Source organism: Guillardia theta (assembly GCF_000315625.1).
Source record: "Guillardia theta CCMP2712 unplaced genomic scaffold GUITHscaffold_84, whole genome shotgun sequence".
NCBI classification, from domain to species: domain Eukaryota; class Cryptophyceae; order Pyrenomonadales; family Geminigeraceae; genus Guillardia; species Guillardia theta.
This window is the reverse complement of record NW_005434590.1, coordinates 321252-347509: the sequence shown is the minus strand read 5'-3', so window position 1 is coordinate 347509 and position 26258 is coordinate 321252. Positions and strand designations below refer to the sequence as shown.

The window sequence follows — 26258 nt, the reverse complement described above, 5'->3', positions numbered from 1 at the left end:
GGTGTTTTGAGAAGGATTCAAGGCAAGGTGATGATACGTACATTACAAGGCTGTTTGATCAAATATACAATCGTACTAGAAGGGTGACAGACAAAGAAAAAGAAGAAGGGATACAAGAAGAAACGGTCAAGACCAATGGTGGAGAGAAAGTTTTCTTTCAACCTGTTTTTTGATGGGTGAAAAACGCAAGGTAATAATGCAATTCAGTTTGATATTTTAGACGTTTTGGCAAGAAAAAGGGAACAAGTATCAACCCATACAACGCAGGAAAGCCTTGAAGGGGATATTCGAGTACTGTACTCTGCTGATCAATATGCAACAAACTTTCAAAATTATATATCCTATACGATGGGACAAAAACAGACTAGGTACATAAAGGAATGGGGAAAGCTCAATGGGATTTCTTCAGAAAAGGAGATACAAGATATACGGAATACAGTAAACGGATGGAGCTTTCCACCAAAAACTCGTGTTCTCGAAAGACAGGATGTCATGGATTTCATAAGGGAACAAAAAGAGATAATTGGATGGGACAATCATTACAACTTGTCATTGGCCGTGACAAAATCAAGAAAAACTCTGAACCAAAAAAATGGATGCAATTACACATGCCAAATCTTGTCAATTACCATTTTTCGGTTCTGAAGATTCATGATATATCTGATCGATACACGATCGCTGCGATTTTTCAGATACGCAAACAATTTGTTCGCGTAGACGTTTGGGGTTTATTCTACATTATGCCGATGATCAATCTGGTCTGTTGCAATATTCAAAGGGCGGGAAAAGCAATATATACTCGAAGGCAGTACTATGATGAGTCTCATATTACTCGGAATAACGCCAAGTAAGAAAAACGGAGACAAGGCATAACAGAAGAATCAAAGGATACGACACGAGTGTCAGCAAGAACGTCTCGGTTGGATCACTATGAAAGAAACATCGACACCGTGGTGAGACTAAGCGAGATCCTGTTCGAACACAATTGTCAAAACAAGTTTGCACGCCTGAAGATGAACAATTACATCCACAAACACAAGGCGATTGATAAGTTCTTCAAGAAGATGAAAGGTAATGGTTCAGATCAAAATCCAACAATTATATAGGCCAGCTTTTGCATACTTCATGTTGGTGCAACAGACTCTTGGACTCATGATGGTGCTACTCTACTCCTTTTCCAGCCTTCAAGCAGTGTACCGCATCACGGCTCAGGCATGGCCGCGGCCTCGCTCTTCAACGGTCACAGTTTCATGGTCTCCTTGCAGTTGACATGTTCCCTTGGATAGCCATAAGCTCTCCCCACGAGTTTCAAGCTCTCTCTTTCTTCATCTCTTGCATCTGTCTCGTCGCTCCGACAGCCGCACTCTTTTGCTGGGAGGACAACAGTGCTCACAGAGTCAGGCAGTACAGATCAAACGAAAACACCGCGGCTCTTGATCTTCGATCCATCTACAGGCTACCCTGTAGCTTCAAGCTCTTCGCAACAGCTAGTATCGCTTCTAGAGGCGACTGTTCGAAGTGGAATGTTCCTCTGCTCTGTGACCTGTCAGCCAATCACAGCAAGCACTGCTCTGAGAAGCTCCAGACCTGGAACGGTTCCGTTATGATTCCTGCCAAGAACCCTCAGACTAGGTGTGGACGCCAACTGTACTTGGATTCAAGTGGAAATCGAGCTCAAGAGCACCTGCAGTCAGCTGTAGACAGTAGATCTCAAATAGCACCTGGGGGTAGCAGTTGAGTTAGAGCCTAAGTAACTCCCTAGGTAATCTCGCGAGGCTCCTCTGGCCAAGAAGTCCAGTTGAAATGGGTAGCACTATGTTCGAAAATGACGACAAGAAGTTAGTTTTCCATTTGTTGGAAGTTGGCGGGGTCGTGGCTCCTCTCGCGTCTCGCTATCTGCCATCATAAGACCAGCATCAGGAAACTATCGCTGACTCATTTCTCTCTCATCCAACACTGCAACCATCTGTCTTCATCTGCCCCTCAACATCAGATGCGGGACTAAAGAGTGCAGAGTCCAACCATGCAGCTTACAGGTTACATGGGTCTCCTCGTTGCATCATGTGATAACTAAGAGCGACTCATGACTCTCTGCTGCATCCCGTCGCCATCTCACTCCGCCATGGCTGAGGTCTAGCGACAAGCAGATCTTGTCCATGCTATGATCTTGTCAGCGATGAAAGCCATCAACGATGACGCATGAGGGACCTGAAGAGTAAAAGTATCACGCTCATCAGCTACACGTTCTGATCATACGAGCATTCGTCTCTCCTCTACTTGTAACATACATGGCTCAAGTACCCTACCCCCTCTGACGACCCCTAGCGAGTACCGAATACCCCCTCGCGGGTGTGCTGGATGGCAGAGCAGGAGTCGGCAAGGCTGACAAGGAGCCGCTTGCTGAGGTCAAGATGCGCAGCCCGCAGAGAGAAGCAAGAGGGAGAGGAGCGAGGGCTATGGGCAGGGCTGTAGGCTTGATAGGCTTGAGCTCCATCATCATCTCGAGCGCGGTGGTGAGGAGCGACCTGAGGGTTGGAGGGAAGGTTTTTCTGAGCTGTGCTTGTAACAGGGAGCGTCATTTCCATGTCCTGGGCGATGTGCTGACTACAATCTGAGGATGGCTTTGGGGGGAAGCTGCTTGCGCATACGAGGAGGGGATGCTAGGGAGGGAGGACGAGGTAATATCTCGAGTGGAGTCAAGGAAAGAAACAAAGGGGCGAGCAAGAGGCGGCGGGTGTGCTACTCTGGAATGAATGTGAGTAGGCAGTCTGCCGAGACTGAGGTAGAAGGAGAGATCGAGCTTGTGGAAGCAGATATCAAGGGGGTAGAAGCGAAGATGGACCTTGTGGAAAAAAACATCCAGGATGTACTGCATGAGATCAGATATGAACAGGATCCCACGATGAAGACCGCCCTTGTCAGGAGACTCGAGCAACTTGGAGAAGACAAGAAGCAGCTTGGAGAAAAAGAACTTATCCTTTTGAGACAGAGCACCGGACCCCATGTGCCACCGATTGCTTGGAACGAGTCAGATGCAAGACTGGATCGGATGGGCTTTTGCAACGACGACAAGTACTTTCGTCTCGATGCATCCTACCTACAAAGAGACGGAGAGCTCCTTCTCTACTGCCGGGAAGCTTTCAAGAGTCAGCTCTGCTTCTTGAGGGAGAAGGTGGTGGAGCAGCGAGCTTTTGGCTGGATCAAAGGCCCGCCGGGAACGGGGAAGACGACGACGACGCTAGCCTTCTGCTTGTCTCTTGACATGAGGGAATGGAGCGTAACGCTCATCAGGCTGCATATATCCGACGACGTTGATTGCATCCGAATCGTCGGTGGTAGGAGGAGATGGTGCAGGATTCCCAAGCGCTCCTCATGGGAAGGGATCAACAGAATGCTGGAAGAATGGCAGGACTACAAGAAGGGTTTGGTGGTCCTGGACGGGTTCTTGAGGCATGAGTCACACCACGTAGACTTTTTGGACGCATGTAGGAAATGGCTGCTAGCTGATCGAGAGAATCGACGGGTTGTAGTAGCGACATCGATGTCTTCTCGAGGAAAGTCACGACTAGAAGATGACAATCGGGTGAATCTCCAACAACACACCGTTGTATCTTGGACGGAGAGAGAGTACCTGGAAGCAGTGGAGTGGGACGTTTTCTATCAGCGTGTAGCATGCATGCTGGAGGAGGATGAAAGTGCGGCGAGCATGGGCTTGAAGACATGGAAGAGGAACAGGTCTAGACGAGAGAAGATCAAGCTGAAATACTACCTGGCTGGCGGCTCATGTCGGTACATGCTCGAGACGCCCGCATCATTGGTGAAAGAGAGGCTGGATGAAGCTTTGAGTTTCTGTTCAAACCTAGAAGTCGTCTTCAGTGGCATCGTGGGCGACTCATCACCGCAGGCGGTAAACCACTTGATTGCGTGCTTCAAGTACAACGGGGAATTGAACTGGATGCCTGTGAGCAAGTATGTCGCGACGAAGCTTGCAGAAGCGGCAGAACTAGACACGCTGAAGAGGCTGTTCTCAAGGTACGGGGCAAGCAATCCGACTACAAGGGGCCATCTTTTCGAGCTTTTCTTTTTCAAGAAGATCAAGTGCGGGCTGAGCCTGAGGTATCGGGGATCTCAAGAGCTCACGCAATGGGAGGGATGTCCAGTCATCACCTTTGATGCAAAGGGAGGCATGCAAACGCTTCCTGCAGAGAGAACTTGCTTGAAGCCCGTCACCCCCTTCAAGGAGGCTACGACGCTATCATAGTAGAGCCTCGCGGGAAGTTAGTAGAGTTTGTGCAGGTGACAGAGGCAGACGTCCACTCTTTCAAGCTGGCTTTCTTCGCAGAGGCTCTCACGGGGCTAGGCATCCCAGCAGCTGGATGGAAGGTGAGGGTGGTGTTCATAGTGCCGCGAGACAGGCTCGAGAGCTTTCGGATAGGCAAAATCAAGGGCTGCGGTGCGCTGGAGAAGTACGGATGGAAGGGAGGGCAGGAAGGGAGGCAGGCAGAGGTAGCGGGTATGGATATCGCGTGAGCTCAAACCGGCGTTAGCAAGGATGAGCCGGGGAGGCGTGTGGTAGGCGAGGCAAAGATCCGACAAGAAGCGGCGGCTGGTCGTCAAGGGGCTGGGAAGACGATCAGGCTGATATCTGCAGGATGAGATCGACATGCTGTGGAACAGACTTGCAGGGGTAGTGTGTAGAGGTTGAAAGGCAACCTAGTTGATCACTTTCATGTTGTACTTGATCAACCGTGTCATGATGGGAGGTAGTGCAACGTGTAATACGCTCATACAACTACTTGCGCTTACTTGATTTCCAAGTGTTTCCATCGCCATGTGCAACTTTCAAAAGCCATCACGATGCGATTTCCTCTGATCTCCTTGTTGAAGCAAGGTGAAGTAATGAAGAAAGAAGCTTTCTGCAGTGTCCAAAAAGGTTGCCTTGACCTATTTACCTGTCTCACTCTTCTTCAAAACAAGGTGATTGTGTGTGTGAGGGCTCAGTCTCAAATGCTTGGCAGCAGCCTGAAGCAGCATTTTACTCGCTTCCTTGCCCATAATGTTGAAGCAGATGTAGCAACTTCAAAACCGGTCCATCATCTTCAATACCGGTCCATAACATTTGAATCCTCAACCAGTCCATCATCTTCACAACCAAACCATCACATTTGCATCCTCATGGTGAGGAGGGGACCATCGACGACCACAACGTTGCATGTCATCATCCAACACTGCAACCATCTGTCTTCATCTGCCCCTCAACATCAGATGCGGGACTAAAGAGTGCAGAGTCCAACCATGCAGCTTACAGGTTACATGGGTCTCCTCGTTGCATCATTCGATAACTAAGAGCGACTCATGACTCTCTGCTGCATCCCGTCGCCATCTCACTCCGCCATGGCTGAGGTCTAGCAACAAGCAGCTCTTGCCCATGCTATGATCTTGTCAGCGATGAAAGCCATCAACGATGACGCATGAGGGACCTGAAGAGTAAAAGTATCACGCTCATCAGCTACACGTTCTGATCATACGAGCATTCGTCTCTCCTCTACTTGTAACATACATGTTGCTACCCAGCTTCAAGTCCACAACCTCCGTCGACCCTCGCGGCGCGCCATACGGAGATGGCTCAAGTACCCTACCCCCTCTGACGACCCCTAGCGAGTACCGAATACCCCCTCGCGGGTGCGCTGGATGGCAGAGCAGGTCGGCAAGGCTGACAAGGAGCCGCTTGCTGAGGTCAAGATGCGCAGCCCGCAGAGAGAAGCAAGAGGGAGAGGAGCGAGGGCTATGGGCAGGGCTGTAGGCTTGATAGGCTTGAGCTCCATCATCATCTCGAGCGCGGTGGTGAGGAGCGACCTGAGGGTTGGAGGGAAGGTTTTTCTGAGCTGTGCTTGTAACAGGGAGCGTCATTTCCATGTCCTGGGCGATGTGCTGACTACAATCTGAGGATGGCTTTGGGGGGAAGCTGCTTGCGCATACGAGGAGGGGATGCTAGGGAGGGAGGACGAGGTAATATCTCGAGTGGAGTCAAGGAAAGAAACAAAGGGGCGAGCAAGAGGCGGCGGGTGTGCTACTCTGGAATGAATGTGAGTAGGAAGTCTGCCGAGACTGAGGTAGAAGGAGAGATCGAGCTTGTGGAAGCAGATATCAAGGGGGTAGAAGCGAAGATGAAGCTTGTGGAAAAAAACATCCAGGATGTACTGCATGAGATCAGATATGAACAGGATCCCACGATGAAGACCGCCCTTGTCAGGAGACTCGAGCAACTTGGAGAAGACAAGAAGCAGCTTGGAGAAGAAAAGAAGCAGCTTGGAGAAAAAGAACTTATCCTTTTGAGACAGAGCACCGGACCCCATGTGCCACCGATTGCTTGGAACGAGTCAGATGCAAGACTGGATCGGATGGGCTTTTGCAACGACGACAAGTACTTTCGTCTCGATGCATCCTACCTACAAAGAGACGGAGAGCTCCTTCTCTACTGCCGGGAAGCTTTCAAGAGTCAGCTCTGCTTCTTGAGGGAGAAGGTGGTGGAGCAGCGAGCTTTTGGCTGGATCAAAGGCCCGCCGGGAACGGGGAAGACGACGACGACGCTAGCCTTCTGCTTGTCTCTTGACATGAGGGAATGGAGCGTAACGCTCATCAGGCTGCATATATCCAACGACGTTGATTGCATCCGAATCGTCGGTGGTAGGAGGAGATGGTGCAGGATTCCCAAGCGCTCCTCATGGGAAGGGATCAACAGAATGCTGGAAGAATGGCAGGACTACAAGAAGGGTTTGGTGGTCCTGGACGGGTTCTTGAGGCATGAGTCACACCACGTAGACTTTTTGGACGCATGTAGGAAATGGCTGCTAGCTGATCGAGAGAATCGACGGGTTGTAGTAGCGACATCGATGTCTTCTCGAGGAAAGTCACGACTAGAAGATGACAATCGGGTGAATCTCCAACAACACACCGTTGTATCTTGGACGGAGAGAGAGTACCTGGAAGCAGTGGAGTGGGACGTTTTCTATCAGCGTGTAGCATGCATGCTGGAGGAGGATGAAAGTGCGGCGAGCATGGGCTTGAAGACATGGAAGAGGAACAGGTCTAGACGAGAGAAGATCAAGCTGAAATACTACCTGGCAGGCGGCTCATGTCGGTACATGTTCGAGACGCCCGCATCATTGGTGAAAGAGAGGCTGGATGAAGCTTTGAGTTTCTGTTCAAACCTAGAAGTCGTCTTCAGTGGCATCGTGGGCGACTCATCACCGCAGGCGGTAAACCACTTGATTGCGTGCTTCAAGTACAACGGGGAATTGAACTGGATGCCTGTGAGCAAGTATGTCGCGACGAAGCTTGCAGAAGCGGCAGAACTAGACACGCTGAAGAGGCTGTTCTCAAGGTACGGGGCAAGCAATCCGACTACAAGGGGCCATCTTTTCGAGCTTTTCTTTTTCAAGAAGATCAAGTGCGGGCTGAGCCTGAGGTATCGGGGATCTCAAGAGCTCACGCAATGGGAGGGATGTCCAGTCATCACCTTTGATGCAAAGGGAGGCATGCAAACGCTTCCTGCAGAGAGAACTTGCTTGAAGCCCGTCAACCCCCTTCAAGGAGGCTACGACGCTATCATAGTAGAGCCTCGCGGGAAGTTAGTAGAGTTTGTGCAGGTGACAGAGGCAGACGTCCACTCTTTCAAGCTGGCTTTCTTCGCAGAGGCTCTCACGGGGCTAGGCATCCCAGCAGCTGGATGGAAGGTGAGGGTGGTGTTCATGGTGCCGCGAGACAGGCTCGAGAGCTTTCGGATAGGCAAAATCAAGGGCTGCGGTGCGCTGGAGAAGTACGGATGGAAGGGAGGGCAGGAAGGGAGGCAGGCAGAGGTAGCGGGTATGGATATCGCGTGAGCTCAAACCGGCGTTAGCAAGGATGAGCCGGGGAGGCGTGTGGTAGGCGAGGCAAAGATCCGACAAGAAGCGGCGGCTGGTCGTCAAGGGGCTGGGAAGACGATCAGGCTGATATCTGCAGGATGAGATCGACATGCTGTGGAACAGACTTGCAGGGGTCGTGTGTAGAGGTTGAAAGGCAACCTAGTTGATCACTTTCATGTTGTACTTGATCAACCGTGTCATGATGGGAGGTAGTGCAACGTGTAATACGCTCATACAACTACTTGCGCTTACTTGATTTCCAAGTGTTTCCATCGCCATGTGCAACTTTCAAAAGCCATCACGATGCGATTTCCTCTGATCTCCTTGTTGAAGCAAGGTGAAGTAATGAAGAAAGAAGCTTTCTGCAGTGTCCAAAAAGGTTGCCTTGACCTATTTACCTGTCTCACTCTTCTTCAAAACAAGGTGATTGTGTGTGTGAGGGCTCAGTCTCAAATGCTTGGCAGCAGCCTGAAGCAGCATTTTACTCGCTTCCTTGCCCATAATGTTGAAGCAGATGTAGCAACTTCAAAACCGGTCCATCATCTTCAAAACCAGTCCATAACATTTGAATCCTCATGGTGTCTGGTGCCTCCTGGCACACAGTTCTTTCAGAGGGCGTGAGCAACTATAGGAGGGGACCATCGACGACCACAACGTTGCATGTCATCATCCAACACTGCAACCATCTGTCTTCATCTGCCCCTCAACATCAGATGCGGGACTAAAGAGTGCAGAGTCCAACCATGCAGCTTACAGGTTACATGGGTCTCCTCGTTGCATCATTCGATAACTAAGAGCGACTCATGACTCTCTGCTGCATCCCGTCGCCATCTCACTCCGCCATGGCTGAGGTCTAGCAACAAGCAGCTCTTGCCCATGCTATGATCTTGTCAGCGATGAAAGCCATCAACGATGACGCATGAGGGACCTGAAGAGTAAAAGTATCACGCTCATCAGCTACACGTTCTGATCATACGAGCATTCGTCTCTCCTCTACTTGTAACATAAATGTTGCTACCCAGCTTCAAGTCCACAACCTCCGTCGACCCTCGCGGCGCGCCATACGGAGATGGCTCAAGTACCCTACCCCCTCTGACGACCCCTAGCGAGTACCGAATACCCCCTCGCGGGTGCGCTGGATGGCAGAGCAGGTCGGCAAGGCTGACAAGGAGCCGCTTGCTGAGGTCAAGATGCGCAGCCCGCAGAGAGAAGCAAGAGGGAGAGGAGCGAGGGCTATGGGCAGGGCTGTAGGCTTGATAGGCTTGAGCTCCATCATCATCTCGAGCGCGGTGGTGAGGAGCGACCTGAGGGTTGGAGGGAAGGTTTTTCTGAGCTGTGCTTGTAACAGGGAGCGTCATTTCCATGTCCTGGGCGATGTGCTGACTACAATCTGAGGATGGCTTTGGGGGGAAGCTGCTTGCGCATACGAGGAGGGGATGCTAGGGAGGGAGGACGAGGTAATATCTCGAGTGGAGTCAAGGAAAGAAACAAAGGGGCGAGCAAGAGGCGGCGGGTGTGCTACTCTGGAATGAATGTGAGTAGGCAGTCTGCCGAGACTGAGGTAGAAGGAGAGATCGAGCTTGTGGAAGCAGATATCAAGGGGGTAGAAGCAAAGATGAAGCTTGTGGAAAAAAACATCCAGGATGTACTGCATGAGATCAGATATGAACAGGATCCCACGATGAAGACCGCCCTTGTCAGGAGACTCGAGCAACTTGGAGAAGACAAGAAGCAGCTTGGAGAAAAAGAACTTATCCTTTTGAGACAGAGCACCGGACCCCATGTGCCACCGATTGCTTGGAACGAGTCAGATGCAAGACTGGATCGGATGGGCTTTTGCAACGACGACAAGTACTTTCGTCTCGATGCATCCTACCTACAAAGAGACGGAGAGCTCCTTCTCTACTGCCGGGAAGCTTTCAAGAGTCAGCTCTGCTTCTTGAGGGAGAAGGTGGTGGAGCAGCGAGCTTTTGGCTGGATCAAAGGCCCGCCGGGAACGGGGAAGACGACGACGACGCTAGCCTTCTGCTTGTCTCTTGACATGAGGGAATGGAGCGTAACGCTCATCAGGCTGCATATATCCAACGACGTTGATTGCATCCGAATCGTCGGTGGTAGGAGGAGATGGTGCAGGATTCCCAAGCGCTCCTCATGGGAAGGGATCAACAGAATGCTGGAAGAATGGCAGGACTACAAGAAGGGTTTGGTGGTCCTGGACGGGTTCTTGAGGCATGAGTCACACCACGTAGACTTTTTGGACGCATGTAGGAAATGGCTGCTAGCTGATCGAGAGAATCGACGGGTTGTAGTAGCGACATCGATGTCTTCTCGAGGAAAGAAGAATGACCCTGAAGACGATGAAGTGAATCTCCAACAACACACCGTTGTATCTTGGACGGAGAGAGAGTACCTGGAAGCAGTGGAGTGGGACGTTTTCTATCAGCGTGTAGCATGCATGCTGGAGGAGGATGAAAGTGCGGCGAGCATGGGCTTGAAGACATGGAAGAGGAACAGGTCTAGACGAGAGAAGATCAAGCTGAAATACTACCTGGCAGGCGGCTCATGTCGGTACATGTTCGAGACGCCCGCATCATTGGTGAAAGAGAGGCTGGATGAAGCTTTGAGTTTCTGTTCAAACCTAGAAGTCGTCTTCAGTGGCATCGTGGGCGACTCATCACCGCAGGCGGTAAACCACTTGATTGCGTGCTTCAAGTACAACGGGGAATCGAACTGGATGCCTGTGAGCAAGTATGTCGCGACGAAGCTTGCAGAAGCGGCAGAACTAGACACGCTGAAGAGGCTGTTCTCAAGGTACGGGGCAAGCAATCCGACTACAAGGGGCCATCTTTTCGAGCTTTTCTTTTTCAAGAAGATCAAGTGCGGGCTGAGCCTGAGGTATCGGGGATCTCAAGAGCTCACGCAATGGGAGGGATGTCCAGTCATCACCTTTGATGCAAAGGGAGGCATGCAAACGCTTCCTGCAGAGAGAACTTGCTTGAAGCCCGTCAACCCCCTTCAAGGAGGCTACGACGCTATCATAGTAGAGCCTCGCGGGAAGTTAGTAGAGTTTGTGCAGGTGACAGAGGCAGACGTCCACTCTTTCAAGCTGGCTTTCTTCGCAGAGGCTCTCACGGGGCTAGGCATCCCAGCAGCTGGATGGAAGGTGAGGGTGGTGTTCATGGTGCCGCGAGACAGGCTCGAGAGCTTTCGGATAGGCAAAATCAAGGGCTGCGGTGCGCTGGAGGAGTACGGATGGAAGGGAGGGCAGGAAGGGAGGCAGGCAGAGGTAGCGGGTATGGATATCGCGTGAGCTCAAACCGGCGTTAGCAAGGATGAGCCGGGGAGGCGTGTGGTAGGCGAGGCAAAGATCCGACAAGAAGCGGCGGCTGGTCGTCAAGGGGCTGGGAAGACGATCAGGCTGATATCTGCAGGATGAGATCGACATGCTGTGGAACAGACTTGCAGGGGTAGTGTGTAGAGGTTGAAAGGCAACCTAGTTGATCACTTTCATGTTGTACTTGATCAACCGTGTCATGATGGGAGGTGGTGCAACGTGTAATACGCTCATACAACTACTTGCGCTTACTTGATTTCCAAGTGTTTCCATCGCCATGTGCAACTTTCAAAAGCCATCACGATGCGATTTCCTCTGATCTCCTTGTTGAAGCAAGGTGAAGTAATGAAGAAAGAAGCTTTCTGCAGTGTCCAAAAAGGTTGCCTTGACCTATTTACCTGTCTCACTCTTCTTCAAAACAAGGTGATTGTGTGTGTGAGGGCTCAGTCTCAAATGCTTGGCAGCAGCCTGAAGCAGCATTTTACTCGCTTCCTTGCCCATAATGTTGAAGCAGATGTAGCAACTTCAAAACCAGTCCATCATCTTCAATACCGGTCCATCATCTTCAAAACCGGTCCATCACATTTGCATCCTCATGGTGTGTTCTTTCAGAGGGCGTGAGCAACTATAGGAGGGGACCATCGACGACCACAACGTTGCATGTCATCATCCAACACTGCATGTCATCATCCAACACTGCAACCATCTGTCTTCATCTGCCCCTCAACATCAGATGCGGGACTAAAGAGTGCAGAGTCCAACCATGCAGCTTACAGGTTACATGGGTCTCCTCGTTGCATCATTCGATAACTAAGAGCGACTCATGACTCTCTGCTGCATCCCGTCGCCATCTCACTCCGCCATGGCTGAGGTCTAGCAACAAGCAGCTCTTGCCCATGCTATGATCTTGTCAGCGATGAAAGCCATCAACGATGACGCATGAGGGACCTGAAGAGTAAAAGTATCACGCTCATCAGCTACACGTTCTGATCATACGAGCATTCGTCTCTCCTCTACTTGTAACATACATGGCTCAAGTACCCTACCCCCTCTGACGACCCCTAGCGAGTACCGAATACCCCCTCGCGGGTGCGCTGGATGGCAGAGCAGGAGTCGGCAAGGCTGACAAGGAGCCGCTTGCTGAGGTCAAGATGCGCAGCCCGCAGAGAGAAGCAAGAGGGAGAGGAGCGAGGGCTATGGGCAGGGCTGTAGGCTTGATAGGCTTGAGCTCCATCATCATCTCGAGCGCGGTGGTGAGGAGCGACCTGAGGGTTGGAGGGAAGGTTTTTCTGAGCTGTGCTTGTAACAGGGAGCGTCATTTCCATGTCCTGGGCGATGTGCTGACTACAATCTGAGGATGGCTTTGGGGGGAAGCTGCTTGCGCATACGAGGAGGGGATGCTAGGGAGGGAGGACGAGGTAATATCTCGAGTGGAGTCAAGGAAAGAAACAAAGGGGCGAGCAAGAGGCGGCGGGTGTGCTACTCTGGAATGAATGTGAGTAGGCAGTCTGCCGAGACTGAGGTGGAAAAAAACATCCAGGATGTACTGCATGAGATCAGATATGAACAGGATCCCACGATGAAGACCGCCCTTGTCAGGAGACTCGAGCAACTTGGAGAAGACAAGAAGCAGCTTGGAGAAGAAAAGAAGCAGCTTGGAGAGGAAAAGAAGCAGCTTGGAGAAAAAGAACTTATCCTTTTGAGACAGAGCACCGGACCCCATGTGCCACCGATTGCTTGGAACGAGTCAGATGCAAGACTGGATCGGATGGGCTTTTGCAACGACGACAAGTACTTTCGTCTCGATGCATCCTACCTACAAAGAGACGGAGAGCTCCTTCTCTACTGCCGGGAAGCTTTCAAGAGTCAGCTCTGCTTCTTGAGGGAGAAGGTGGTGGAGCAGCGAGCTTTTGGCTGGATCAAAGGCCCGCCGGGAACGGGGAAGACGACGACGACGCTAGCCTTCTGCTTGTCTCTTGACATGAGGGAATGGAGCGTAACGCTCATCAGGCTGCATATATCCGACGACGTTGATTGCATCCAAATCATCGGTGGTAAGAGGAGATGGTGCAGGATTCCCAAGCGCTCCTCATGGGAAGGGATCAACAGAATGCTGGAAGAATGGCAGGACTACAAGAAGGGTTTGGTGGTCCTGGACGGGTTCTTGAGGCATGAGTCACACCACGTAGACTTTTTGGACGCATGTAGGAAATGGCTGCTAGCTGATCGAGAGAATCGACGGGTTGTAGTAGCGACATCGATGTCTTCTCGAGGAAAGTCACGACTAGAAGATGACAATCGGGTGAATCTCCAACAACACACCGTTGTATCTTGGACGGAGAGAGAGTACCTGGAAGCAGTGGAGTGGGACGTTTTCTATCAGCGTGTAGCATGCATGCTGGAGGAGGATGAAAGTGCGGCGAGCATGGGCTTGAAGACATGGAAGAGGAACAGGTCTAGACGAGAGAAGATCAAGCTGAAATACTACCTGGCAGGCGGCTCATGTCGGTACATGTTCGAGACGCCCGCATCATTGGTGAAAGAGAGGCTGGATGAAGCTTTGAGTTTCTGTTCAAACCTAGAAGTCGTCTTCAGTGGCATCGTGGGCGACTCATCACCGCAGGCGGTAAACCACTTGATTGCGTGCTTCAAGTACAACGGGGAATCGAACTGGATGCCTGTGAGCAAGTATGTCGCGACGAAGCTTGCAGAAGCGGCAGAACTAGACACGCTGAAGAGGCTGTTCTCAAGGTACAGGGCAAGCAATCCGACTACAAGGGGCCATCTTTTCGAGCTTTTCTTTTTCAAGAAGATCAAGTGCGGGCTGAGCCTGAGGTATCGGGGATCTCAAGAGCTCACGCAATGGGAGGGATGTCCAGTCATCACCTTTGATGCAAAGGGAGGCATGCAAACGCTTCCTGCAGAGAGAACTTGCTTGAAGCCCGTCAACCCCCTTCAAGGAGGCTACGACGCTATCATAGTAGAGCCTCGCGGGAAGTTAGTAGAGTTTGTGCAGGTGACAGAGGCAGACGTCCACTCTTTCAAGCTGGCTTTCTTCGCAGAGGCTCTCACGGGGCTAGGCATCCCAGCAGCTGGATGGAAGGTGAGGGTGGTGTTCATGGTGCCGCGAGACAGGCTCGAGAGCTTTCGGATAGGCAAAATCAAGGGCTGCGGTGCGCTGGAGAAGTACGGATGGAAGGGAGGGCAGGAAGAAAGGCAGGCAGAGGTAGCGGGTATGGATATCGCGTGAGCTCAAACCGGCGTTAGCAAGGATGAGCCGGGGAGGCGTGTGGTAGGCGAGGCAAAGATCCGACAAGAAGCGGCGGCTGGTCGTCAAGGGGCTGGGAAGACGATCAGGCTGATATCTGCAGGATGAGATCGACATGCTGTGGAACAGACTTGCAGGGGTAGTGTGTAGAGGTTGAAAGGCAACCTAGTTGATCACTTTCATGTTGTACTTGATCAACCGTGTCATGATGGGAGGTGGTGCAACGTGTAATACGCTCATACAACTACTTGCGCTTACTTGATTTCCAAGTGTTTCCATCGCCATGTGCAACTTTCAAAAGCCATCACGATGCGATTTCCTCTGATCTCCATGTTGAAGCAAGGTGAAGTAATGAAGAAAGAAGCTTTCTGCAGTGTCCAAAAAGGTTGCCTTGACCTATTTACCTGTCTCACTCTTCTTCAAAACAAGGTGATTGTGTGTGTGAGGGCTCAGTCTCAAATGCTTGGCAGCAGCCTGAAGCAGCATTTTACTCGCTTCCTTGCCCATAATGTTGAAGCAGATGTAGCAACTTCAAAACCAGCCCATCATCTTCAAAACCAGTCCATCACATTTGCATCCTCATGGTGAGGAGGGGACCATCGACGACCACAACGTTGCATGTCATCATCCAACACTGCAACCATCTGTCTTCATCTGCCCCTCAACATCAGATGCGGGACTAAAGAGTGCAGAGTCCAACCATGCAGCTTACAGGTTACATGGGTCTCCTCGTTGCATCATTCGATAACTAAGAGCGACTCATGACCCTCTTCTGCATCTCGTCGCCATCTCACTCCGCCTGGGCTGACGCTAGGCTTTTGCTTGTCTCTTGACATGAGGGATGGAGCGTAACGCTCATCAGGCTGCATACATACAATGCAGGAGTGCCTACTGTTTGCATTCGAGCCAACCGGAGGATAGGTCATCCATGAATGTGATGCTCTCCTTGGCACTATGCTGACTATTGTGGTTGACAGGTGACACAGAAGACCGGTACATCGTGGGAGGAGCAGGGGGCGATCAGATGTGTGGCAGACGTTTGGCAGGGAACGATCCTAGCACGGCCAAATTTGCTGTGCTACCACCAGATTTTTCTCCCGAAGGGATGCGAGAGTTACAAGCAATAGGATGGGACAAATTCATCAAGAGTTTCATTGAACTGCCGCGGGGTACAGAAATTGTATTCCTTTCTTTCTGGCTAGTATTTTGTATCATCGTCCCACTCTGCAAGCATGGTTCCCTGATCCACAGCACTCCATATGGGAAATTCCGCTATTTGGCATGTTTGGACGACACGATGAGTAGATTGAATCAGCTAGGTTACAAAGTAGTATTGAAGGTTCACAGTTGCCAAGAGTGTGGCATGCTCGCACATGGGGCTCCAAGAATGACGGATATCATTCATACTATCAAGGAGCTGGTGACGAAAGTATCCAAGATTGAAGGCATGTTCACAATGAACAAGACACTGAAGAAGAACCCAAAACAAACACGGCAAGGTTTCACGAGATTTTGGATGAAGCTGCATAGCAGAGAGGAGAACATGAAACAGAAATGTTCACACCTGGTTGATGCAAATGAGAAGGATTACAGGGATGAACTTTGCCGTTGTGAATGAACCTGAGGCTCCAAATGAAACCATGGTATCTGCCTTGGATTCAAACAATTCTGAGCGAGACGGAAGTTGGGTCGAACAGAGGTGTGTATGGGGGGAATGAACACAAGACAATAAAATGCTTTCGGAAATATACAGCTCGGAAGCAAGATCAGGATCAGACATGGAAGAAGATGTGTCGTCGAATAGTGAAGAACAATCATTGAATGATGACCAGGTAGAGGGCGATTGGTTCGAATGGGGGGGGAGAGCGCTAAATGGTTGCTACAGATTTCGATTGGCCACAGAAAGTATCAGTCAGGAACATGATGACGTATTGGTATCAAGAGCGGGTCAGAAACATCGATGGAAGGGTACAGCTGAGTTACATCACGTTTTGCAATGAGTTGCACCCGGAGAAGGATAGGACGACAGTTAAACCGGATCACACACAAGACTCGATCGAGTCTTCAGATGGGAATAGGGAAAGAACGACAAAATGCTGCAGCCTTGTTGCAAGATTTATAACTGTGGAGTGAGAATGTTGATCAAGGAAACATATGTTTCACCTACATTATCTCCTCTACCTCCTACTCTCCTCTACTTGCTTCCACACACACATCCTCTCCTCTACCTCCTCTCCTCTACCCACACTGTACGCTTCTGATCACAACTGATACAATGACTCGTGGATGAAGCGCACGGCGAGAACCAGGACACTTGAACACGATCGCGGTACCAGAACGGCGCTCCCAGCGTAGAAGTCGAGGACCGTGTTCCCAACACACAAGAGTCAGAGCAAATCATACAACAAGACTATGTTGTGATGATACAAGTGTGATGAAAGAAATGAAAGAGGCAAGGCAAGACATGTGTTTATTTGGAGATGCAGCTGCTCCTGAAAGCTCTTCTGCAGTCGGCAATGAATTGCAATGAGAGGAAAGCGGGGAGGTTCGGATCGGATTGAGAGATGACATGCAACGTTGTAGTCGTCGATGGTCCCCTCCTATAGTTGCTCACGCCCTCTGAAGGAACTGTGTGCCAGGAGGCACCAGACACCATGAGGATGCAAATGTGATGAACTGGTTTTGAAGATGATGGACTGGTTTTGAAGTTTTTACATCTGCTTCAACATTATGGGCAAGGAAGCGAGTAAAATGCTGCTTCAGGCTGCTGCCAAGCATTTGAGACTGAGCCCACTCACACACACAATCACCTTGTTTTGAAGAGTGAGACAGGTAAATAGGTCAAGGCAACCTTTTTGGACACTGCAGAAAGCTTCTTTCTTCATTACTTCACCTTGCTTCAACAAGGAGATCAGAGGAAATCGCATCGTGATGGCTTTTGAAAGTTGCACATGGCGATGGAAACACTTGGAAATCAAGTAAGCGCAAGTAGTTGTATGAGCGTATTACACGTTGCACCACCTCCCATCATGACACGGTTGATCAAGTACAACATGAAAGTGATCAACTAGGTTGCCTTTCAACCTCTACACACTACCCCTGCAAGTCTGTTCCACAGCATGTCGATCTCATCCTGCAGATATCAGCCTGATCGTCTTCCCAGCCCCTTGACGACCAGCCGCCGCTTCTTGTCGGATCTTTGCCTCGCCTACCACACGCCTCCCCGGCTCATCCTTGCTAACGCCGGTTTGAGCTCACGCGATATTCATACCCGCTACCTCTGCCTGCCTTTCTTCCTGCCCTCGCTTCCATCCGTACTCCTCCAGCGCACCGCAGCCCTTGATTTTGCCTATCCGAAAGCTCTCGAGCCTGTCTCGCGGCACTATGAACACCACCCTCACCTTCCATCCAGCTGCTGGGATGCCTAGCCCCATGAGAGCCTCTGCGAAGAAAGCCAGCTTGAAAGAGTGGACGTCTGCCTCTGTCACCTGCACAAACTCTACTAACTTCCCGCGAGGCTCTACTATGATAGCGTCGTAGCCTCCTTGAAGGGGGTTGACGGGCTTCAAGCAAGTTCTCTCTGCAGGAAGCGTTTGCATGCCTCCCTTTGCATCAAAGGTGATGACTGGACATCCCTCCCATTGCGTGAGCTCTTGAGATCCCCGATACCTCAGGCTCAGCCCGCACTTGATCTTCTTGAAAAAGAAAAGCTCGAAAAGATGGCCCCTTGTAGTCGGATTGCTTGCCCCGTACCTTGAGAACAGCCTCTTCAGCGTGTCTAGTTCTGCCGCTTCTGCAAGCTTCGTCGCGACATACTTGCTCACAGGCATCCAGTTCGATTCCCCGTTGTACTTGAAGCACGCAATCAAGTGGTTTACCGCCTGCGGTGATGAGTCGCCCACGATGCCACTGAAGACGACTTCTAGGTTTGAACAGAAACTCAAAGCTTCATCCAGCCTCTCTTTCACCAATGATGCGGGCGTCTCGAACATGTACCGACATGAGCCGCCTGCCAGGTAGTATTTCAGCTTGATCTTCTCTCGTCTAGACCTGTTCCTCTTCCATGTCTTCAAGCCCATGCTCGCCGCACTTTCATCCTCCTCCAGCATGCATGCTACACGCTGATAGAAAACGTCCCACTCCACTGCTTTCAGGTACTCTCTCTCCGTCCAAGATACAACGGTGTGTTGTTGGAGATTCACTTCATCGTCTTCAGGGTCATTCTTCTTTCCTCGAGAAGACATCGATGTCGCTACTACAACCCGTCGATTCTCTCGATCAGCTAGCAGCCATTTCCTACATGCGTCCAAAAAGTCTACGTGGTGTGACTCATGCCTCAAGAACCCGTCCAGGACCACCAAACCCTTCTTGTAGTCCTGCCATTCTTCCAGCATTCTGTTGATCCCTTCCCATGAGGAGCGCTTGGGAATCCTGCACCATCTCCTCTTACCACCGACGATTCGGATGCAATCAACGTCGTCGGATATATGCAGCCTGATGAGCGTTACGCTCCATTCCCTCATGTCAAGAGACAAGCAGAAGGCTAGCGTCGTCGTCGTCTTCCCCGTTCCCGGCGGGCCTTTGATCCAGCCAAAAGCTCGCTGCTCCACCACCTTCTCCCTCAAGAAGCAGAGCTGACTCTTGAAAGCTTCCCGGCAGTAGAGAAGGAGCTCTCCGTCTCTTTGTAGGTAGGATGCATCGAGACGAAAGTACTTGTCGTCGTTGCAAAAGCCCATCCGATCCAGTCTTGCATCTGACTCGTTCCAAGCAATCGGTGGCACATGGGGTCCGGTGCTCTGTCTCAAAAGGATAAGTTCTTTTTCTCCAAGCTGCTTCTTTTCTTCTCCAAGCTGCTTCTTGTCTTCTCCAAGTTGCTCGAGTCTCCTGACAAGGGCGGTTTTCATCGTGGGATCCTGTTCATATCTGATCTCATGCAGTACATCCTGGATGTTTTTTTCCACAAGCTTCATCTTCGCTTCTACCCCCTTGATATCTGCTTCCACAAGCTCGATCTCTCCTTCTACCTCAGTCTCGGCAGACTGCCTACTCACATTCATTCCAGAGTAGCACACCCGCCGCCTCTTGCTCGCCCCTTTGTTTCTTTCCTTGACTCCACTCGAGATATTACCTCGTCCTCCCTCCCTAGCATCCCCTCCTCGTATGCGCAAGCAGCTTCCCCCCAAAGCCATCCTCAGATTGTAGTCAGCACATCGCCCAGGACATGGAAATGACGCTCCCTGTTACAAGCACAGCTCAGAAAAACCTTCCCTCCAACCCTCAGGTCGCTCCTCACCACCGCGCTCGAGATGATGATGGAGCTCAAGCCTATCAAGCCTACAGCCCTGCCCATAGCCCTCGCTCCTCTCCCTCTTGCTTCTCTCTGCGGGCTGCGCATCTTGACCTCAGCAAGCGGCTCCTTGTCAGCCTTGCCGACTCCTGCTCTGCCATCCAGCACACCCGCGAGGGGGTATTCGGTACTCGCTAGGGGTCGTCAGAGGGGGTAGGGTACTTGAGCCATGTATGTTACAAGCAAAGGAGAGACGAATGCTCGTATGATCAGAACGTGTAGCTGATGAGCGTGATACTTTTACTCTTCAGGTCCCTCATGCGTCATCGTTGATGGCTTTCATCGCTGACAAGATCATGGCATGGGCAAGAGCTGCTTGTTGCTAGACCTCAGCCATGGCGGAGTGAGATGGCGACGGGATGCAGCAGAGAGTCATGAGTCGCTCTTAGTTATCAAATGATGCAACGAGGAGACCCATGTAACCTGTAAGCTGCATGGTTGGACTCTGCACTCTTTAGTCCCGCATCTGATGTTGAGGGGCAGATGAAGACAGATGGTTGCAGTGTTGGATGATGACATGCAACGTTGTGGTCGTCGATGGTCCCCTCCTATAGTTGCTCACGCCCTCTTAAGGAACTGTGTGCCAGGAGGCACCAGACACCATGAGGATGCAAATGTGATGGACTGGTTTTGAAGATGATGGACCGGTATTGAAGATGATGGACTGGTTTTGAAGTTGCTACATCTGCTTCAACATTATGGGCAAGGAAGCGAGTAAAATGCTGCTTCAGGCTGCTGCCAAGCATTTGAGACTGAGCCCTCACACACACAATCACCTTGTTTTGAAGAAGAGTGAGACAGGTAAATAGGTCAAGGCAACCTTTTTGGACACTGCAGAAAGCTTCTTTCTTCATTACTTCACCTTGCTTCAACAAGGAGATCAGAGGAAATCGCATCGTGATGGCTTTTGAAAGTTGCACATGGCGATGGAAACACTTGGAAATCAAGTAAGCGCAAGTAGTTGTATGAGCGTATTACACGTTGCACTACCTCCCATCATGACACGGTTGATCAAGTACAACATGAAAGTGATCAACTAGGTTGCCTTTCAACCTCTACACACTACCCCTGCAAGTCTGTTCCACAGCATGTCGATCTCATCCTGCAGATATCAGCCTGATCGTCTTCCCAGCCCCTTGACGACCAGCCGCCGCTTCTTGTCGGATCTTTGCCTCGCCTACCACACGCCTCCCCGGCTCATCCTTGCTAACGCCGGTTTGAGCTCACGCGATATCCATACCCGCTACCTCTGCCTGCCTTTCTTCCTGCCCTCCCTTCCATCCGTACTCCTCCAGCGCACCGCAGCCCTTGATTTTGCCTATCCGAAAGCTCTCGAGCCTGTCTTGCGGCACCATGAACACCACCCTCACCTTCCATCCAGCTGCTGGGATGCCTAGCCCCGTGAGAGCCTCTGCGAAGAAAGCCAGCTTGAAAGAGTGGACGTCTGCCTCTGTCACCTGCACAAACTCTACTAACTTCCCGCGAGGCTCTACTATGATAGCGTCGTAGCCTCCTTGAAGGGGGTTGACGGGCTTCAAGCAAGTTCTCTCTGCAGGAAGCGTTTGCATGCCTCCCTTTGCATCAAAGGTGATGACTGGACATCCCTCCCATTGCCTGACCTCTTGAGATCCCCGATACCTCAGGCTCAGCCCGAGCTTGATCTTCTTGAAAAAGAAAAGCTCGAAAAGCAAGCCCCTTGTAGTCGGATTGCTTGCCCCGTACCTTGAGAACAGCCTCTTCAGCGTGTCTAGTTCTGCCGCTTCTGCAAGCTTCGTCGCGACATACTTGCTCACAGGCATCCAGTTCGATTCCCCGTTGTACTTGAAGCACGCAATCAAGTGGTTTACCGCCTGCGGTGATGAGTCGCCCACGATGCCACTGAAGACGACTTCTAGGTTTGAACAGAAACTCAAAGCTTCATCCAGCCTCTCTTTCACCAATGATGCGGGCGTCTCGAACATGAACCGACATGAGCCGCCAGCCAGGTAGTATTTCAGCTTGATCTTCTCTCGTCTAGACCTGTTCTTCTTCCATGTCTTCAAGCCCATGCTCGCCGCACTTTCATCCTCCTCCAGCATGCATGCTACACGCTGATAGAAAACGTCCCACTCCACTGCTTTCAGGTACTCTCTCTCCGTCCAAGATACAACGGTGTGTTGTTGGAGATTCACCCGATTGTCATCTTCTAGTCGTGACTTTCCTCGAGAAGACATCGATGTCGCTACTACAACCCGTCGATTCTCTCGATCAGCTAGCAGCCATTTCCTACATGCGTCCAAAAAGTCTACGTGGTGTGACTCATGCCTCAAGAACCCGTCCAGGACCACCAAACCCTTCTTGTAGTCCTGCCATTCTTCCAGCATTCTGTTGATCCCTTCCCATGAGGAGCGCTTGGGAATCCTGCACCATCTCCTCCTACCACCGACGATTCGGATGCAATCAACGTCGTCGGATATATGCAGCCTGATGAGCGTTACGCTCCATTCCCTCATGTCAAGAGACAAGCAGAAGGCTAGCGTCGTCGTCGTCTTCCCCGTTCCCGGCGGGCCTTTGATCCAGCCAAAAGCTCGCTGCTCCACCACCTTCTCCCTCAAGAAGCAGAGCTGACTCTTGAAAGCTTCCCGGCAGTAGAGAAGGAGCTCTCCGTCTCTTTGTAGGTAGGATGCATCGAGACGAAAGTACTTGTCGTCGTTGCAAAAGCCCATCCGATCCAGTCTTGCATCTGACTCGTTCCAAGCAATCGGTGGCACATGGGGTCCGGTGCTCTGTCTCAAAAGGATAAGTTCTTTTTCTCCAAGTTGCTCGAGTCTCCTGACAAGGGCGGTCTTCATCGTGGGATCCTGTTCATATCTGATCTCATGCAGTACATCCTGGATGTTTTTTTCCACAAGGTCCATCTTTGCTTCTACCCCCTTGATACCTGTTCCTACAGGCTTGACCTCTCCTTCTACCTCAGTCTCGGCAGACTGCCTACTCACATTCATTCCAGAGTAGCACACCCGCCGCCTCTTGCCCGCCCCTTTGTTTCTTTCCTTGACTCCACTCGAGATATTACCTCGTCCTCCCTCCCTAGCATCCCCTCCTCGTATGCGCAAGCAGCTTCCCCCCAAAGCCATCCTCAGATTGTAGTCAGCACATCGCCCAGGACATGGAAATGACGCTCCCTGTTACAAGCACAGCTCAGAAAAACCTTCCCTCCAACCCTCAGGTCGCTCCTCACCACCGCGCTCGAGATGATGATGGAGCTCAAGCCTATCAAGCCTACAGCCCTGCCCATAGCCCTCGCTCCTCTCCCTCTTGCTTCTCTCTGCGGGCTGCGCATCTTGACCTCAGCAAGCGGCTCCTTGTCAGCCTTGCCGACCTGCTCTGCCATCCAGCGCACCCACGAGGGGGTATTCGGTACTCGCTAGGGGTCGTCAGAGGGGGTAGGGTACTTGAGCCATCTCCGAATGGCGCGCCGCGAGGGTCGACGGAGGTTGTGGACTTGAAGCTGGGTAGCAACATGTATGTTACAAGTAGAGGAGAGACGAATGCTCGTATGATCAGAACGTGTAGCTGATGAGCGTGATACTTTTACTCTTCAGGTCCCTCATGCGTCATCGTTGATGGCTTTCATCGCTGACAAGATCATGGCATGGGCAAGAGCTGCTTGTTGCTAGACCTCAGCCATGGCGGAGTGAGATGGCGACGGGATGCAGCAGAGAGTCATGAGTCGCTCTTAGTTATCGAATGATGCAACGAGGAGACCCATGTAACCTGTAAGCTGCATGGTTGCACTCTGCACTCTTTAGTCCCGCATCTGATGTTGAGGGGCAGTTGAAGACAGATGGTTGCAGTGTTGGATGATGACATGCAACGTTGTAGTCGTCGATGGTCCCCTCCTATAGTTGCTCACGCCCTCTGAAGGAACTGTGTGCCAGGAGGCACCAGACACCATGAGGATGCAAATGTGATGGACTGGTTGTGAAGATGATGGACCGGTTTTGAAGTTGCTACATCTGCTTCAACATTATGGGCAAGGAAGCGAGTAAAATGCTGCTTCAGGCTGCTGCCAAGCATTTGAGACTGAGCCCTCACACACACAAAATCACCTTGTTTTGAAGAGTGAGACAGGTAAATAGGTCAAGGCAACCTTTTTGGACACTGCAGAAAGCTTCAAGAACTGTTTTCTTCATTACTTCACCTTGCTTCAACAAGGAGATCAGAGGAAATCGCATCGTGATGGCTTTTGAAAGTTGCACATGGCGATGGAAACACTTGGAAATCAAGTAAGCGCAAGTAGTTGTATGAGCGTATTACACGTTGCACCACCTCCCATCATGACACGGTTGATCAAGTACAACATGAAAGTGATCAACTAGGTTGCCTTTCAACCTCTACACACTACCCCTGCAAGTCTGTTCCACAGCATGTCGATCTCATCCTGCAGATATCAGCCTGATTATCTTCCCAGCCCCTTGACGACCAGCCGCCGCATGCGGTAAAGTGTATATGACGTATATGACCACCTATGCCAAATATAGGGGAAAAATGTCAGAACTGGTCACGTGGGATGCTGACCAAGTACCCAGGGTACTTCTTCGTGACCAATCTGAACAATTAGGGGAGATGGAGAGGGATCCTGCTCAGGGGGAGATGGAGCGTCACTGACCATCGTTGGAGGCTACCAGTGCCTCTCGTCGAAAAAATGATATAAACGTATCAGGAAGTATAAAAACGAATGCCTGATTACTCAAAAGGGGTTATCTATACTATCAGATGTCGATCTGATACATCACTCATATATGTTGGTTCTACTATTCAACCACTTAGCAAGAGATGGGCAGGTCATAAACAGCACTGCTTCGATCCTAATGAAAAAGGCTACAATATGAAACTCTATCAAAGGATCCGTGAGACCAGCTGGGATGATTGGTACATTGAACTCTACGAAGAACATCCCTGTGATAATGTTCAACAATTACGCAAGAGAGAGGGAGAATTAATCCGTGAGATTGGCAATCTCAATAAGCTTGTCGCTGGAAGAACTGAGAAGCAATATAGAGATGAGAACAAGGAGAAGATTGCTGAGCGCGTCAGCCGTTATGCCAATATGATGAAAGAAAAAATACCGTGCGAATGTGGAATGTCTATAAGCAGAGGGCACTTTTTAGGACATCAAGATACAAGAAGACATAAAATGTTAATGGTGACCCGCGCTGCTTTGAAAGCAAGCACATCCTAACAGGCTGTTCAGCAGCACCCAACTTAGTTGGGTTCTCTTTTCTTATCAAAAACATTGTTCATTCTCCTTACCATTCTCATAAGGCTTTTTGCTCTCTCATGAGGGTCGGAGGTAAGCCCTGCGCAGCTGGGCGGTGTGCGCAGCACACAGAGCAAGGGATCCTTTGTCAGTCATCACATAGCAACCCTCCACACAATCACAAACCCTCCACAAACCCTCCACACAGCCTCTCCCTTACCATTATCATCTTACTTTCTATCTATAATCTAGTCTAAATATATGTATTGTGGAGGGTGTGGAGGGTGTGGAGGGTTTATGATGAGTTCATCAAAATAAAAATAATTTCAAAGGGGTAAACAAAATCATACCCTCCACACTCCAAACCCTCCACACTCTCCACTTCTAGTCTTCTATGTACTAGATGATGATCATGGATGTTGGCGGAGACGCGGAGACGTTAGCCCAAACTTTTCTATACCCCTAGATCCAACCCCTACTCGCCATATGAAATATTTAGGGGTAACGTCTCCGCGTCTCCGCCAACTATACCCCTATCCTCTCAACTATCACAAAGATTCCTTAATAATTTTTCATAAATCTCTCTTACATCACATCAGGTATTCAATAGAGTATTTATTCATTCTCTCTATCTTCCCACCGCCGTTGGGGGGCGGAACCCCCACTCAGATTATTTTATTGATATTGTATAAATGAATGAGGCTCAACATATCTATCGCATAAAACAAAAAGAATACAATACATTCATCAAGGATCTTATTGAGGTCATCTTTAGAAATCAATATATCTTACAATTCTTCATTCAAAACCAGCTTCTGACTAAGGAACAGATCAGTTATTATGAGCGATCGAGCTTCACCCATACATATAGGAAAAAACGGTGCCGTGTTGGCATAAGAAAGGAAACTGTCTATCTCCATTTTTAATTAATCTTCATTCTAATTAAATGAGCACCTGGATCAGTGGCTTGTCTGTTGATACAGTTCAATATCAGATCAGTTCTCTTAAAACAGCTATCATCAAATTAGATGAGGCACATAAAGCATTGGAGGGTGTTGTTAGTACAAACACAGATGATATCCAAGCCAACGCAACGAGCATTGAAGCCAACGCAACGAGCATTGAAGCCAACGCAACGAGCATTGAAGCCAACGCAGCGA

At 50.4% G+C, this 26258-nt stretch overlaps 5 protein-coding genes across 5 annotated transcripts; 3 read left to right on the top strand and 2 right to left on the bottom strand.

Moving 5' to 3' along the window:
* Positions 1–5691: 5691 nt before the first annotated feature.
* On the top strand, positions 5692–7883 carry GUITHDRAFT_115444 (hypothetical protein; the record flags this gene model as incomplete). The annotated part of the gene is made up of 2 exons (XM_005825404.1): positions 5692–5844; positions 5901–7883. 2 exons carry the CDS (start codon positions 5692–5694, stop codon positions 7881–7883), a joined length of 2136 nt encoding a protein of 711 aa, XP_005825461.1.
* A 1163-nt stretch (positions 7884–9046) lies between these two features.
* GUITHDRAFT_115443 (hypothetical protein) lies at positions 9047–11217 on the top strand (the record flags this gene model as incomplete). The annotated part of the gene is made up of 2 exons (XM_005825403.1): positions 9047–9199; positions 9256–11217. 2 exons carry the CDS (start codon positions 9047–9049, stop codon positions 11215–11217), a joined length of 2115 nt encoding a protein of 704 aa, XP_005825460.1.
* Positions 11218–12730: 1513 nt separating this feature from the next.
* GUITHDRAFT_115442 (hypothetical protein) lies at positions 12731–14491 on the top strand (the record flags this gene model as incomplete). The annotated part of the gene is made up of 1 exon (XM_005825402.1): positions 12731–14491. The coding sequence occupies one exon, from the start codon at positions 12731–12733 to the stop codon at positions 14489–14491; it is 1761 nt and encodes a 586-aa protein (XP_005825459.1).
* A 3272-nt stretch (positions 14492–17763) lies between these two features.
* Positions 17764–19566, bottom strand: GUITHDRAFT_115441 (hypothetical protein; the record flags this gene model as incomplete). Its single annotated transcript, XM_005825401.1, has 1 exon — positions 17764–19566. The coding sequence occupies one exon, from the start codon at positions 19564–19566 to the stop codon at positions 17764–17766; it is 1803 nt and encodes a 600-aa protein (XP_005825458.1).
* A 1513-nt stretch (positions 19567–21079) lies between these two features.
* Positions 21080–23229, bottom strand: GUITHDRAFT_115440 (hypothetical protein; the record flags this gene model as incomplete). The annotated part of the gene is made up of 2 exons (XM_005825400.1): positions 21080–23020; positions 23077–23229. The coding sequence occupies 2 exons, from the start codon at positions 23227–23229 to the stop codon at positions 21080–21082; spliced, it is 2094 nt and encodes a 697-aa protein (XP_005825457.1).
* Between the last annotated feature and the right edge of the window lie 3029 nt (positions 23230–26258).